At 32.9% G+C, this 17,930-nt stretch overlaps 1 protein-coding gene across 4 annotated transcripts in view; it reads left to right on the top strand.

The window, feature by feature from the left end:
• The window catches only part of nAChRalpha6 (nicotinic acetylcholine receptor alpha6), a 566,449-nt gene that overhangs the window by 451,234 nt on the left and 97,285 nt on the right, over positions 1 to 17,930 (top strand). For 2 of the 4 annotated variants that reach the window (XM_076373166.1, XM_076373172.1), the window contains one exon: positions 170 to 256. The exons of the other annotated variants lie outside the window; for them this stretch is intronic. In XM_076373166.1, coding sequence (XP_076229281.1) covers positions 170 to 256 — 87 coding nt within the window. The remainder of the gene's footprint in view (positions 1 to 169; positions 257 to 17,930) is intronic. 4 annotated transcript variants of the gene reach the window in all.

The raw sequence follows: 17,930 nt of genomic DNA, 5'->3' as shown, positions 1-17,930 counted from the left end.
CACCTACGGTCTTGATCCCCGGATTGTCAGCCGTCTGGACGATCAGCAGGAAGAGAGAGAGTCGAGGGACGACGCTCGTGCCAATGGGTGAGCACGATCGTCGGCTTACTTGCTTCCGGACGCGAATGCGGAATGGATCATTGAGCAAGCCGGGCTACGACTGTTTCAGGGGTGACCATCTTGTTATCGCTGACGGTGTTCCTGAACCTAGTCGCCGAGACCCTGCCACAGGTCTCCGACGCGATACCCTTGTTAGGTACATTGAGTTTCTGCAAGTATTGGCTTCAACAGAAAGTTTCGTCGGCAAAATGAATCTGTGATATTTGCGTCGGAGACTTTATGCTTATTGATCTTTTGCTTGAGACGAGAACGGTTGTGTCAAATCGTGGAATATACAGGGTGAGTCGTTTAATCGTGGCACTAAAATTTACTTGTCTGTTGGGTAATGTTCGAAACAAAAGTTGTTTGGCAGCGAGAGCTGAAACTATTGTTAACAAGTGAATTTCAGTGGCACGGTTGAATGATTCATCCTGTGTATTTCATATTGACAGATGAATAATTTATTAAGGAGAGAATAGGTTGTTGAGGAAATGAGTAATTTATTAGGAATGAATTTGTTTAATGAACATTCAGCTTTTCCGTTAATTTACTGACAAAGCTTTCTGTTCGGTTCAGTATTAGGTGGTAACATAAGTAAGTTCGGATGCGAGTATGAACGTGTTCTAATTTGATGGATTTAATTGTGTCTCGGATAATCTTGCGAAGAAAAATGTTAAAGAATATTGGTCATTGTGTAATGTATTGTGATAATTATTACACTTTTGATTTTTTAGATATTCTTTCATGTACATTTTGAGCAATTTAAAAGTTTCACATTTCTCCACGGACGCATAAAAACTCGCAGTCTAATTAACTTATTCCAAATGAGTTTAACTGAGTTGTACGAGAAGACGTTTCAGGTAAATTTAAATTCGGCACTGTTATTTCCGTGCTTCATGAAACTAATATTGGGACGGAAATGTTGGATACATTCGAACATATTTATGTTACAACCCAATAAAACGTGTGTCAGTGTGAGTCTCTATTGTCATGGTTGGAAACGCTTCTTTCCTGTTATTTTCCTACAACCATTATTTCCCTTCATTCTTTTTCTCTGCGTCCGATAACGATTTCTGATCGAAGTATCCGACGTTGACACGATCCTGAGCAATTTTCTTTCTCGCTGTTTAATTCTGGCTTGGGCCTTTTGCGTGCGATGTCGGTGTTTGGTGTTGGATTATTATTATGATCGAATGGTGGCCCTTTTTGGCCAGGAACTTCTTTTCTTTCGCTTTCGTCTTTCTTTTGTGTGGAATTGACGAATGAATGAATCAATTGATCAATTAATTGATGATATATGAGGGATGGTTTTAATACTAGAAATAATGTAGTAATTTTTTATAGAATGTTGCACTCGTCATATTGATGTTTTTTGATATGGTATTTTAGGAATTTGGAATCTTTGAATTTGGAGAGAAATATTATTTCAACTACATTTTATAATAGATTAATATAGTGTTGTGGTTAACATTTGGCGAAAGTGTTATGTTTGAAAGATTAATATTACAACGTTTCAAATTTGAAAATTTTCCTGATTTTTACAATCACATACTGTATTAGGTTGCTGTGTAATGTCTTTTGAATTACATTTGAGAATATCATAGATTAATATGATGTTATGACATTCAGCAGAATTGATATGTTTGAACCATTGAATTGACGAGGAATGATTATACTAAACGTCATTCGGTAAGGAATTGTATAACGTATAACATAATTTGAAAGATTTCGAGAAATATGAAAAATAAAATACGTTCACTTTTAATCCGAGATTTTGAGCAAAACTTCTAAGCAATAAAAACTCAATAAAGCTTTGCCAAGATACAACGTCACGTTCTTGAAATTTTTAAACTGAATGTGCAGTTTCCTGCGGATTCCACGGAAATTTTTATCGTCCGGCAATTTTTCCTAAGAATGTTCGAATTCACACGTTGCTACCCTGCTCCGAGCGCAAACAAATAAACAGTGTCGGAAGGAATTCCCTTTCTGTAGTTCCGAACGACTTTCCTTCAGCCGTAGTTCGAAAACTTCGGCCCCAACTTGCCAGGATTTAATTGAATAAGTTCGTGCCTGAAACGAGACAGGCCGGTGTCACCTTGCGCCACCGGAAATCCAGTAACCCGGGCACGCTCGTACACCTGGTAGGGCTTTATCGCTCGTTTTCCTACCAACTGTACAGAGTATTTCAAAAGATAATGTCACGATCCCATACCTTTGGTTCGATGGAAAAATTCGGTCGCAAAATTCGCTTGACTTTGAAAAAAGGGTTAACCTCTTGAACTCGGGAGGCAATTTATAGTGCCCAGTAGGTTTGATACAAAAAAATTATGATATTCAGTATGAAGTTTCGTATATAATGTATCAGTTTGGCCGAAAAATCTTGTCGTTTTAATTTTCAATGTGACGTTTATAATATAATATACTAAAAAATATTTCAAAGCGGTAAAAAGTTTTCAAATCAAATACGCGACCTATAGTTCAGTGAAGTTTAATTTATTATAGTGAAATTTCTTTTTAAACCTGATTTAAAAGTGGGACGAGACATTTTGAGTAACTTAATAGTTGGACACGAAATATTCATGTAAAATAGTTCTATTCCTCCTTTCGTGTATTATTTCTATTGAATATAATGAATAAATTAATTGGTATTTCTTTAGGGAGATGAGCGTGTGTAAGGAAAAAACTTTCGAGTGCAAGAGATTAACGCTTTTATCGCTATATCGTATTGTATAATATTCGTTATGAAAGTTTGAAAGGTCTGAAATGTTTAAAAGGAACCGTGGGTCAAAAATAATTTGATTTTCTACAGATTACTGTTGAACTTCGTATAGGAGAGTACAGTGCTGCAAATACCTATCATCAGATGTGGATTTATAATGCAAAGTTAACCATTTTTTTCAAAGTTAAAGTTAATTTTGCTATCACTTCAATACATCCTTTTCTATCAAATGAAAGATGTATTGTAGAATCACTCTATGGTGATCATGACTTTTAAAACACCCTGTACACATCTGAAATAACATCAGTCTGGTGAGTTTCATATCGATTATATACTTTGAACTTGTGTTGTCTGCACGGATCATATCCATTCATTCCCAATATTTACGAGAAAATAGGAACTTGATCTTGGAAAGCTACCCTAAAATTGTACCAACGATTCAATGCAGAAGTAGAGTACAAATGAATTAATAATGGTTGCTGATATATGTTTAAACGACATTTATTCACTATTTATTCAAACTCATCCCATAAGTAATGTCGTTATTTAATACTAAATTCTAATGTAAAAAATTATTACTTACATCTTCTTTTAATCGTCGCCGTATCGACCATCATGCGCACGACCACTTTCATTTTTCGATTTCTTTAATGCCATTTTCTAAATATCTAACACAGAAGAAGAATTTAACGAAGCAACATAAGAAACGAAATTGCTTATCGGATGACTTAATATCATTTATAATTTTCAATTTCTGACATCTTATGGGTCATAATGAAAACAACAAGGACACAGTAATCATTCGTGTATCGATTATATGGCTGTTTAATTCCTCGATTCATCTTGCTCGCCTTTAAAATACCCGTTCGGTACCACGATCTTCAGACTTAGCATGGCTCTCAACTGAAGAACAAAGCCGTGTTGTCGAATTTCCGCGTATTGGACAGCTGTCGATTCGCGCGAACCTTTTTCCCGTATTCTTCGCGTTCACCGTCCCTCGTCTTCGTTTACCTCGACGTTCGTTTTATCGGCGATCGAAGTAAATTAAAATAGTTCAGTCGTCCACATCGTTATGAATTCGTTGTCAACCGACGTCTTTGTTTCAGCGACGCGTTCCCTTCACCCCGCGACCCGGTCAATATTTCGCGTCGACTACCCCCGACCCCCAGTTCCATCCCCGTTCATCCCTTCCGCTTTTCCGCGCCTCGGGTTTCAAAGAAGCCCACGATGCTTCCTTCGCAGCAGATAATATTCTAGGTATTGGAACGCGAAACGATCGGGAAACTAATTAATCCTTTCATAGGCGACGAGAATTACGCAATCCTATTATATAATTTATTTATATAATCTGTGTAATCCTTATTTTTTCTAATTATATCAGGTCTTTATTTATACTTAATAATTCGTATGAACAAAATGAAATATTTTTCTTGCCCCTTCTGTGTCTAAGGGATAGAGTAAAAAATCATTAGACTGCATGATGATAAACAATCATAATATTTCATATCTTATTTTTAAGAAATTTAGGTTTTTTTAGAAAAGTGTAAATTTTGTTTATGAAAGGGTTAAAGTTGATTGGAGAGATGTTAGTGGATCATTCCGAGAGGGAAACGGAAATTATTTGGTTATTTTTTAATATTACATAGATTGAATTTTCTGATGACTGAGATATAAACTGAAACTTTTTGAAAATGTAACTGACGTTGTTTTGTCATGCTATCACAGATATTAGATGTAAAAATTTATTCGGTGTCCTTAAATAGAATTACAGTGGACCCTCGATTTTCGCACATAATTGGTTCCTGAAAGTGTGTGCAAATGTTGAATGTTCGAAAGCAGAAGGATGTAAAAATATATGCAGCAAAAACTGTGTTTTAAAGTATTTATTTATCAATATGTATACATAATGAAGTTAAAGAGGCGTGTTTAAATGCTTTCGGGTGTTTTCTTTATAAACTTATTAAGAGTTAGTTAAATACCATTCTTTTCTTTCTTTTCTTGATGAAAATTTCTATAACATGCTGTGTCTTTCTGAATTGCCCTACGTATTTGAAATATATACGTTCTCCATTGGGATTACATTCTTCTTGACATTTTTACCAGCTTCTTCCTCCTCACATTCATTGTGTATTTTATTGTTACTCAATTGTTGCTCAATTAAGTATTCACTTAACAGCGGTGCCGAATGAGATTCAATCAACTCATTAACATCTTCATTGTCGACGTCCAAGTTTAGCTCATTCATTCGGCTAACTATTTTATCTGTGATAGCTTCCGGTGTTCCTTCAAAATTTATAAAATCACTCATCATTTGTGGGCATAATTGTTTCCAGGAACCTTTCATTGTCTTCAATATTGTTTTTAAAAATGTGCAAAATAGCGAATTGTGCGGAAGTAGAAGGTGCAAAACTCGAAGGCCGCCTGTAATTAGAACTTCGTTTCAACTGAAATATCGTTTCGGAGTATCGAGATTTCAGAGTTTCGAGTGTTAGACTACTCCTACTCTAGAAAACAGCTATTAAAATCAGCTAAACATAATGATTTTCGTATGACAGGTCTAAGAGATAAAATCCTGGAGATAAATTGAATGCGATGAAGCGTAAACATCAATACAAAGCTCAACATTCATGCCAAAACTGTATTAGTGTCCAGCATTTGGTGGGCGATTGGGGGTGTCATATATCTTGAATTGCTATAATCTGATCAGACAGTCAATTTAGAGCATTATCAACGTCAGCTTATCGTTATAAGCGTGGAAAAGAGTGGATTTATCGAGAGCAGAATTAGAGAATTCATTCTATGGCATGACAATGCTCGGTCGCGTGTAGCAGAAAGAACAAAGAATATTTTTCAACCCTTGAACTGAAAAGCTCTCGGTCGTTAGAATTATTCAATGGATTCATCTCAGTTCGATTACGACTTATTTCCGAGGCTCTACCATTACTTAGTTGAGACAGTCTTGTCAAAATAGCGAAAGAAATTCAAAAATACATTCACAATATTTTATTGACGTAAATCTCTCATATTTTTTTCATGAACAAATACCTGAGAGATTGAAGTATATTTAATTTTTCTGTATGTAAAGGTACAATTAGGAAAAAAGGACACGAAATTAATATGTACACTAAATACATCGGAGAACAGTGCACAGAGCAGAAAACAAAAGCAATATGTAATCATGAAATTAATAATTCTTGGTTTCAATGTCGTTGAGTACAAGTTTAGAGTAGGTAATCCTATGTTTTGGATTTATTGCTCAATGTAATTACCGTTGCAAACTGTGTTACGTCTAGAAACTAGTCAAGTAGGTGTGTTGTATTATTATTACATGGACAACGGATAATGTAGTTCTACTTGACTTTATATTTATTGCAATACTCTATAGTGAGTTATGTACTTACATACATTTAATGTTTAGTGGTAATTTATCGTTTGCGTTCATGATTATTACAATTTGCGAACTACAATACATTTAACTAAACTGTTTAGACAAAACGTTAATTTGCCATACCATTTTATTTTTAAATGTATTTTTGGATAATTAAAGAATTAGATTCATTACATAAAAAGAAATTTGATTGTTTAATTGAAAGTGTTAATTGAAGTTGATCTAATATTAGTTCTAAAGTAAATGATTTTATTGTCTCTTAAAAATATACAGTTTGTAAATTCTTAAAATTTTCCAATTTCTATACTTGACACTCAATTTTAACTATTTAAATTTATATATATTGTCCAATTTAACATTATAATTCTACTATATATGTACATTTTATTTTTTTACATACTTTTGGTATTAATTTTTAAATTTCAATAAGGAACCTTTATTTCTGTTATTTTTCAATGTTCGCAATCTTTTAAGCTTATAATTTTCAATCTGAAATACATATACACATTTTCAATACTTTTTAAACATCAAATCTTTAATACCCAAAAGTTTTGCATACGATTACATGAAAATAATCGAACTGGAAAGCAATAGTCGGATTTTTCCCATAACTACCCTTTTGGTCAAGGTACGGCATTAAAACTTGAAATAAAATGCTTTTTCTTGCTACGCTATGGAGCAGTCTATCGTCGGTTTAATTCGGTTCAAAAGCACTTATAACCCCTCTGTCCGTCTATACCCTTCGTATATTGAAAAGATCATACACCCTTGCCCACTTGAAAATCCAGCAGGGTGGATATTAATATTTTCTTATGGGTTTCAGTGAGCAAGCAGATTTAACATTCAATGATTTGTATGAAAGTTTCGCAAAATAGTGTTATATCGTGATTTCAAAATAAACGTCTATCATAACACGTCGTTATTCATGCTCGTATTGATTTATCTTAAATGCATTATTCTTAATAAATCATTATAGTTCTGGGTGATTCAAAATTGTTACTGACTTAAAATCAAAACTTTTATCGCAATTTCATATGTCTTTTATTTCTGTCGTACTTTGGTTTATGTGAACATCCCCTAAAATGAACATTATTGTATCTGTAGGCGAATATCTTATATACAAAACTTAAGAGAGGATTTCACAAAAATGTATCAATTTATATTGCAAGATTTATAAAAGTCCCTGAAGTAAAAGTAAATAGACGACGGTAATGGACTTCTTAAGAAAAACGAAACATAGAAGGCAAGATATGTTTTTTCCAACACGGAAACTCATCCTTTTTAATGCTGCTGGGTAATGACAAAGACAAAATTTTACGTGCATTTTTTAGCATTAATATACGATATGCTCTCACAGTTATTAATGCCTTTAAGAAATATATTTTTTATAGTTATGAAACTGATATAGTGTAAGATCTTCAGTTTCTAGAACCTAATTTTGTTCCTTGTACTAGTTCTGAGTTTCTTGTGACACGAATTTGCATAACGGCGAAAAGCATGTCTACCATATTATACGGGAGTTGCCTATATATGTGCATATTTTTATTGCTATAATTACTTAAGTAACCAGAAGGTATAACTGGATAAAGAATTGAAAAATATTTGAATCGAACAAGATAACAATGAAATTAATAGAAGAAACGAAGGTTTCTTATTAAAGTTTAAAAATTACATTTATTTGCATTTCAGCAGTAATGAAACATCTCAGGTATGGTTCTTCAATTTTTTCTGATTTTTTATAAGCCTTTCTGTAACTGCAAATATCAAAAACCAGTTTTTTCAATGCTTTAGTGTACAAACGTCTGCAGTAGTCTACACTGATTTTAAATGATCTTAAAAGATAAAATAAATGATATAACAGATATTAAATAATTTTAAACACTTCTATGTTCAACACAACAGTGTACACTTTACTAACAGACTTTGTTGTTAGTATATACAATTATAAACACAATAGTACAAAACAAAAAGATTTTAATTTCACATTACTGAAACATAAAAATAAAATTCTATGATAGTTCCTTTTTTAAATCACATATAACATATCGTTAAGTATTTATACAGAATATTAACTATATATAAATTATACAAAAGAAAATGAAATATAACATAATATTTTATATTCCAACGTTTCGAATTGTGCACAATAAAGTTAGTACATTTTTATAGAAAATCATCGTCGCATTCACAAAGTGCTTGTTAATTGACGGCATCCGTCCATGCAGTGTCAGAGAAATTCGAAAGGTGTGCAAAGTGCCACGTCGCGAAATACGGTCACTTAATTATCGTACTCAGGCTGCGAACATGTCTCGGCAAAGTGACCTTAAATGTATTTACTCTTCGGCCCGTCCCGCTATTGAACCTCTTAAGGGATGTAACAGACATGTCTGTAATTCTGGCATCTTAGATGAAGGTAGTACTCGCACTCGAAGTGAATCTATTACACTCCCTTGACCGGCTGTGAAGTTCGAGTTACTTGATATAAAATTAACGATCTTTCATGATTACTTGATGAAATATACTTAACGGTACTTCAAGATAAAGAAGGGTTAGGCATAAAGTTAACAATAAAGTGTTAACGGTAATAGTTTACTACCACCCGTTCATTACCAATGGTTATGAATGGTTACGAGTGGTTCAGAATAACCGAGGTTCAATTGATATCTTTGAATTTTTTATAAAGCAAGCTTTCATGAAATATTCTAAGTATAGTTACTGAAATGACTAATAATAATAATTAATAGTAATTAATATTATTAATAACACTGTAATATTATTCAATTGATCCAAGAACATTTGACAAAAACTTTCCTTTCTTGAGAACTCAAAAGTAGAAGTTGGACCACTATTATTCTAACCTATTTATATTATTATCATCAATTGTTCACTACAGAAATATTCAAATTCACAAGAACTATTAGAATATACCAGAACCATCTACTTCTGCATTAAATGATTTCTCTATATTTACAGTAAATAAAACATTGTCATCGTCAAACTTCCCTCGTAAAGCAATCGATAAAATAATATGCTCCATGCAGGCATAAATAAATTAAATTGTTTGAAAAAGATGTCACATATTGTATCTTTCATCGCCGAAATCGATAGATATTTCCATTTGTTTGAATTAAACCCTTAACAATCGTTTTACGCGGTTTTCACTACTTCCTTTCAATTAGTATACTTTGTAATCGTGGCCATTACGCCACACTATGTATTTCTTGGCGAATCTTCCTTTCTCCGCCCGGCGACGAGTACTTTAATTATCCACGCTTTTGTATTCGTGTGCGATTTTAAAGGCACGAACTGCTTTCTCGGCCGTGCCTGAAGAGCTTCAATTATATTCAAAAAGCCGGCGCCATTTGCCACAAACCACGACTGACACTTTCGCCGAGCATCTGATCCTTTTCATTCGAGAGCCTTCAAGGACAATTCGAGCAAATGGCACCGTTTGCTTTGTCACCGGATTCGGCTACCGTTCTGCTTCTCTTGTGTACGCTGATTATCTCAATCAGATTCCACTCTAATTTCGGTTGCCTTTAAGGATTTCCCCGTAAAGATTCGCTGCAATTATATGATTTCAAATTATACAAGATTTTCCACGTAATTAAACCAAATCAGAATTCTAAAAGGATAGACGCTAGAACAGAATTTTATGAATTTAATGCATTCTGTACTATTTGGTTTTCTTTTGTAAAGAATTTCGGTTGGTGCACCATATGGAACATCATATGGATTAGTTTATAGTTACCGTCCGTTGCACGGAAGTTGGCACTCGGGACGGCATAGGGGCAGAAAGAGTTGTTTAGTTGCGTGTAATCGTATGAACGGATAGAAAATTAATATTGAAACTTCGTTTCATTACGCGCAAAAACTGTGGAATTAATTTGTTATAAGAAAGAATATGACTTATAATTATAGTCTTTTGATAAGACGATAAACTTTTGCAAGAAAAAGATATTAACAGGCCTTATATCATTCCGACATTCCATAGAGAACATGAGATCACAAAACTAATCATAAATTTACTGAAATTACCATACTAAATAATTACAAATCTATTCCAAACCCTCAAAAACGAGTGCACCATTCTATACATTCAATCACCATATGAAAAAGCTTAAACCTTATTCAACATATTCTCATCTCACCACAAAAACGAATGAAAGAACATGAAACTGTGCTTAACTTGTCAGTGTTGCCTCCAAAATCTTTTAGTCGTGCAAATTATTCAGACCACCTAACCCAAACCTGGGAAATTACTTGAATGCACGTCTTCGGGTAAGATTGTCCCAGGGTCGCGTTTCGAAATTTCACGGTTAACGTTGATCATTTCCGTTTGTTCTGTAAATTAATACACCGCAAAACACTGGGTACAATTGAAAGGGATTTCGCCGAGACAAGGGAACCGAACCTAACCTAACCTGCGCGCGGAACCGTCGTTGCCGCGAAGAGAACACAATTCCTTTTCATTCCGCGGTTCTTTCGTTTGTTTCGTTGTTTCCATACGCGAGTGATTGTTCCTCAACAATCTTCGCTTTGTTATTTCCATGAAAGCGATAATTGCCTGGCTTCGCATCTCTTCGAGATGAAATAACAGCAGGAGACCGACCCCCGTACTTACCATCTTTCCCCACTTTTATTTCTTCACCCCGGGCTTCGAACTCTGTCCCGTGATTACTATTCTAATTGCTCTTTTTCGCACACCTCTGCGTCGGAGGCACGGTGCATAAAGACGGGAACGTGATTTGTTCTTATTGTGTAATTATTAACGTGGAAAACGTTTCCAAGAAAAATTACGACAGCGTACTAAGGAAACTTCAGCTTCACTGTTAACGAAGGTTGACGTAATGAGACGTAAATTTAGAATCCTGTCGTGTTTTATAGTTGCATTGATGATGACAATTACGTTATTATTCGATTATGTTATATGTAATATGCTATGTGTTACGTTAAAATATGAAACTCTTTATAATTAAAGAAATGTCCAATTAATTTTTTAATAATTTTAAAATATAAACTCAATTATAAATTACGTGTTCCGGAATATGTATTCGATTTTATCAATTAGTGCTTTTTTTTGTTTCTGTTTTTACTATCTGGTCAATAGTTCCTGTAATTATTCGAGGCATAATATACTGATAATTTACAGTTTATTCACGTCAAATAACATAAAATCGTTATAGAATTAGTTAAATCGTATTTGCCTTAAGTATTTGTAATTGAAAAATTGGACCGAATTAACAGATTAATCGATTATCGATTTTATGAATTTCCGATATTTTCAAGTATAGAAAAAAAACGAAATAAATGGATTAATGAGCATTAATCTCATGTTCATTTTATACCTTCAATTCAATGAATCTTTTAATCAATGAATTAAATTTTCCTTTGATCATTGAAATGTAATATGCACACTGGCGTTTGCTTAAACATGTACGGTTTATCGATAAATTTCGAACTTCAGTCGTGTGTGCAATTTCGGCCAGTAATAGTGAAAACGTTTTTTCAGAGATAACATGTCGAAATACAACGTTTCAAGTGTTTTATTCGACATACGACTTTAATTGTGAAACCGTTTTATGTGCAATTCTTGTGCAATATTTCTGGTTACAATGGCACTAGCCCCGAGTACTCATACAGTACTTATACTTTCAACAACGTTTTTCAACAACGTTTTTCAACAGAGAAAAAATTTATTTGAAATAAAAACTCTTGTGTGTATTAATGACTATTGCTGTAAAATCTTTGTTTCCTTTTCGTGCCCTTTTTTTCTACAAAAGCTAGAATCGTTACTCGACGATTCGTTACCACTGTAATAAGGTCTAGATTTCTGTAAATTTCCAGAAGTCTTATAAGGAAAATGAATTGAATGTATAAACGATCTTAAAACACAATTACGAAAGATAATGAAACAAATAAATAATTCCTAAATAGTTTAAGTAATAAGGTAATGGAATGGAATATAACCTATGTATTATGAATTATAGATACTTCTATTAGAAATGATAATAATCAACATTTAATTATCATAACATCACCTTTCGTTCCAATGAACTGTACGTATTACATTTTTTCACGAGTTTTCACGAACATTTCCATCAGAAGTTTTTAAGAAAGAAAAATTTTTCCCGACATTTCTACATATCATCGAAAGAGATATTCATTTACTTTCCCAATTGTACATTTTTTTTCAATACCTCACTAAAATTTTTGTGAACCAATGGAAAAATAACGAACCAATTTTATATTCCTTGAAGTTAACAATTTTTTACCACACAGATCAAGCTACACACGGATCTCATTTATCTCTGCAGATCGAATGCAGCAGAATTGCAATTTTTTCTTGATAACTGTTACATCAGAATAATGGATTTTCGTTCGCAACTCGATATACATGAAAGAGAGTAAAGATGAAAAGTACAGAAGCTCAACTTTTAATTGAATGAAAGTAAGTTTTATAATTAGTTTAACGCAAATACATGCATCATCATCGTTATTATTATATTTATAATATTTAATATTCCCTATACAGGTTTATAAATTTTGCAGTTTACATACACGTCTAACGATGCATATAAATTGTATCTGATATATCTATCTTTCTTAATTTTTCTTATGTTTCTTAGTTACACTATGCATCTTTTAAATCTTCCTTTTCCTCAACTCATTCTCACCTTTGTTGCTTTTATCCCTCTATTCAATATTCTCATCTACTCTATTTTATTTGTTTATTTACTTCCCTTTATTTCTCTCCTGTTACTCAAATGTGCATCTTTATCTAACTCCAAACACCTATTCTTCATAACCTTTTTAACCTCAACACAACCCCAAATACTTATATTTTTCTCTGCCTTTAACATTCACTCTTTAAGGACGTCACTCTATGACAATTCTCGGTTTCTTTGAATTCCTTCGGATTCTTCATTCACCGATACAGATTTTACCATCATTCGTTGATAATATAGATTTTTCGATATCGTTCTATAGCTACTCCGAATACTATGAAATAAAACGATTGATAACACTGCAGAAGACGATTTTTGTTTTGTAATAACCACTATGTGGTCCTTATAGAGTTCCTTACCCTAAATACGAATCCGAAAACCAAATTTCTCGGTCACGTCCAGTTTTCGAAAAAATGCGTTTTGTAAAAATGGTCGAATTTTTCAGAGAAACAAGTGTTACGTGAAAATTAAAAACAATAGGCAGTTAAAATTTATCGTAGAAAATAGAGAAGAGTCTCCCGAATATGTAGCTATACAAATTTTGAGTATTGCGTATCATTAAATGTTTGTAAATGATGATCAATGTTTTAAAAAGGGTAGATGCGCGTACTTTGTACGCACTTCTGTTACAGTTCTACGAAAATTGGGTTGGTTAGCACGACATTGCTATACACTATTGAATTCTATAGACATTTCTAAAGAGGAACCCACCGCGGGAAGCGTGAGAACGGTTTCTCTTTCGGACAGTTTAAGAAAATCTCCGTGAATAGCATGTGTACAGAATATTGGCGCCACACGGCCATCGCTCGCCGGCCATAACTATTCAGGGCCGTGACTATGCGCTGTATAGACCTGGACCCCCGGTCACTTCTTATACGTACATATAATGTTTAATTGATTTATAAATTTTCATAATAGTATGAGAAAGCTTTTCACGATCGTTCCGTTTTAAGTAATTTGCTGTTTTATATGTGAACACACATATACGAGTAATATTATTACGATGATCAACACTAAAATTATCGAATCAGTCAAGATAGCCGGTATAAATTTCATTATCTTTCGATTATTAATATCTTGAAAGTATTAGATATATGAAATGTTTTTAAAAATTAATTAAGTTTACTCGAATTATAACGACTATTCAATTATACTCAGTGGTTTTACTGGTAATTTAAAAATACTTCAGTAAACACACATTGTAAATCGCGTACTTTATGTAATAATCTTTTATCTCAAATTTAATACTCTATATGAGTTCAAAATGATATCATTAGATGTACCATTTAAAAAACCGATTGCAATGATGTTTTTCCTTTTAGAAAACTAGCAATTTTTATTTGAAATCTCTTGCATGCGGTAAACACATATAAAAATTACACATGTCTTTAGAATGTGAAACTTAATTAATTTTTCTCTGAAAAATTCGACCGTTTTTACAAAAACCCATTTTTCTCAAAAACTGGACGTAAGCTAGCAATTTGGTTTTCAGATTCGTATTTAGGGTAAGGAACTCTATAAGAATCACCTAATGATTATTGTAAGACACAAAAAAAGTTCAAATTTGTTCCACAGTGTAATTAATCCTATCCACTCGAAGGTTTTTTCTTATAAATATTTATGACATCTTTGGCAATCAGCAAAAAGACTATTTCATTTAAATATTTCATGCTTCACAGATTATACAAAATTTCAATTTGAATATCAAACTTGCAACGTGTAAAATAATAGAGAAAAAGAATGAAGACACTGTGAATGGTGTTAAAGTGCAGTAGGTCGATATTGATTCTGAAGGGTCAATATCAGTATCCTAAGGGCCCCTCACATTACATGCCAATTCTTATTACTTTCCTAATTGCTACATTGAGATCTAATGTACTTGTGATTAAATCTTCTGCTCTCATTCTCAGCTTTCCTTTTACCTTTTTAGTCCGTTTATCACTACATTTCTCTTTCCCCTCCCCCTCCTTATCATTCATTTCCAATCTCTATTCAATCTCCCTTAAACTTCTCCCTTCTTTCCTCAGTACTCACTTGGACACCTGTTTCCAATACCCAGCTTTCCATAACTTTTAACCTCCATTCCGTCTTCCTAATTGATTCCATCCATCTTTCCCGTTCTCTTGCCACCCACCTTCCTTTTCTACCACCGCCATTTTATGCCTTCCACTTTCCTGTCTAGTCTCATTTTCTCGGTTCCTCATTTTTTTTTACTTTTTCTCTCTACCTTAGCTGTTTTCGCCCGTAGATTTTTTTACCTTAACTACGCAGCATTTTGTACTCTATTTTATTTCATTCCCGAGTACATTTCATTCCTAATTTTTTTCATTTTTCGGTTGTAACGTAACTTGGAATAAAAAATTTTAGGTTTCCCAATTTTAGGGTTGTAGCACAATGTAACGAAAAAATTCGAAATTTTATTATTAGGTTATAAACGAATTTAAAAAGAAAATTAGACATTTCGTTTTAGCTTTAATATAATTTAGTAATATTCTGGACTTTTTATTATCAGATTACAACATTATTGAACACTAACCGTATCGGGAACACCGGTCAAATGACCAAATTTAAAATTCTGCGTTTTCTTTCGTTCATTTAACTTTATATCAATTCCTATATTGTCTGATTGAATCAATTTTTCAATTCTTGTCTGTCCTTTCGTTTCCGTTTCCACTGAACAAAGTGTACTATCTAACTTATTTACTTTTATTTCGTAGTCCGTTATTTTTGATTGGTTCAGCTAAGAAAAGTGTCAGTACGGTTAGTGTTAACAATAAAGTTTTAGGTTTTCTATAATTAGGTTGTAATATAATTTGACGATCAAATTTTAAACTTTTTATTATCAGGCTGTAACGTAATTTATAACAGAATTTTAAATGCCTTATTATTAGATTGCAACATGGCCAAATTCGGTTGCAAGTATCGTATATACATGCTTTAACTCTAATGATGCGTTTCGTCTAAACTAATGAATGGCTCGTTCGTTCCTCATTCCGATAAATTCGTGCTCGTTTAGCGGAAACGGAAATTGCATTATGTTCGCGGTAAATGCGAGCGAATATTCGTATAGTTTAAATTGAATATCGAGAAGGAATATAAGCCGAATATTTGCAGGACATTCTACATGCATTTATGATTTATTTGTATAAAGAACTGTGGCACGTTCAACAATTTATTTTTCAAGCATAGGCCTGTCTATACTTGTTTACGTTTAAATTCTGTGAAAGTGGAGGATGAACGAGCATTCATTGGTCTAGTCGAAACGCTCGTTTATTTGTGAAAAATTGGTTGAAATACATTCAAATCTCATGTAACTGTAATTAAAAAATAGTTACTTGCAGCCATTCTAAACCTGATATTTGAAAATACTGAATCACCCTATAAATAACGCAATTTTTTATATTCCTCTTATTTCTCTGAAAGTGAAGATAAACAAAACTTATTTTAATTTAAAATATAGTCTCCTTCATTGTAGACTACGAAGATAGATCATGAAAGAGAATTCATTTCAGATTAAAAAACGTTTTGTTTATCGTCATTTCTAAAAATAACAGGAGCAAACATATATTTATGGGCTGACCCAGTAGGTATTTCAGTATTTCATGTTAACAAAATTGCTAAAAAAAGAAAGTTTTGAACATAATTGAACATACTTATATTTTAACTTAATAGTATTAACGTTAACTTCGATTCTCTTATCTCAGCTTCGTGGGTTTTCTATCATAATATTTTCTTTCTGAATCTTCCTCCTCAGCCATTCCTTTTCTCCTTTATATGACTTTGAAACTTCGTAGAATCATTTTCTTTCTGCTCTTAGTTCTATCCTCTTCCGTCCCTATTTTCTCTGTTGTTTCTAACCCTTTCAAAATGTTCCTTTTTTATTCATTCTAAACTTCTTCCTCCTCATCCGGTTTAAATAACTTACTCAACGTCATATTTGGAGCCGCTTAACCCTTTTATCCCTGAGTATGTATTTTTTTTAATATGAATTTTATGGAAAAAAAACTTACAGCTGCGCGATAATGAAACAAAACACATGTATTGATAGCTGAGTAGCAGTTAAGCTGTCAGCTATAAGCAAAGATCCCCGTGTGGTAAACTTTTCATTTATCTAGGTGTTTTCTAGTTTTCCAGTAATTTAAAATGTTCGTGGTATTTATGTATATCTTCCAGGGTGAAAGGGTTAAGGGACACGAAAGCCTGAATACCTGAAAAAATGGTTGTATCTAGCTTTTATTTTCACCTGTAAATATTCGGTAAAAAGTTACGATTTTCATAGAGAATATTAACCCCTTGGCATATTATTCACTTTCGCTTCTAAACTCGTGTAACAATTTATTATCAACAATGTAGAAGAAACGAAAACAATTATCCAATCTACTGTAAATGCACATTTACTTCGAAGATAATAAATTGCTAATAGTAAAATAGTTTTTTGTTTTAATCCGTGGACAGTGAACAACATCCATGTTAATTAAATTAATCTAGAAATCTTTATCAAGAGTCTTACTCGTCATTATATGGTTAGGTCAAAGGGTTAAGCAATATGTTTTTCTTTTTCTTTTATTACCAACAAGTACAAAATGGTAAAGTCATACAGTATTACGTGACTCACTTTTTTCATATCGTCATCCGTTGAATTTTTACAAACATTTAAAGTAGATTTTTTCGCGCAAAGAGAAAATCGTCTTTAAGAAACTACCATTTCTTCATTTTTCAAAATTATTCAGAAATCGTACTGTACTGTGAAAATGATGTACTCTCTTTAAGTTCGTCGCAAGCATTTCTTTATCTTTTGCATTCCATTTGAGTGCAAACCAAGAAGGTCCCACTTTATACGTTGTACTAAGAAAAAAATACATGAATAGAGTCTAAATGTTGCTTAACACCAAAAATTACAAGACAGGTCAAAATGACGTATTCCCGAATTCTTTTTTCACAATCATCGAAAACTGACAAGCATTTCTCAGAAATTAAAATTAACACAAATTACTAA

This window comes from Nomia melanderi, chromosome 1 (genome assembly GCF_051020985.1).
Source record: "Nomia melanderi isolate GNS246 chromosome 1, iyNomMela1, whole genome shotgun sequence".
NCBI lineage: Eukaryota > Metazoa > Arthropoda > Insecta > Hymenoptera > Halictidae > Nomia > Nomia melanderi.
This window is presented reverse-complemented; position numbering and strand designations above follow the sequence as displayed.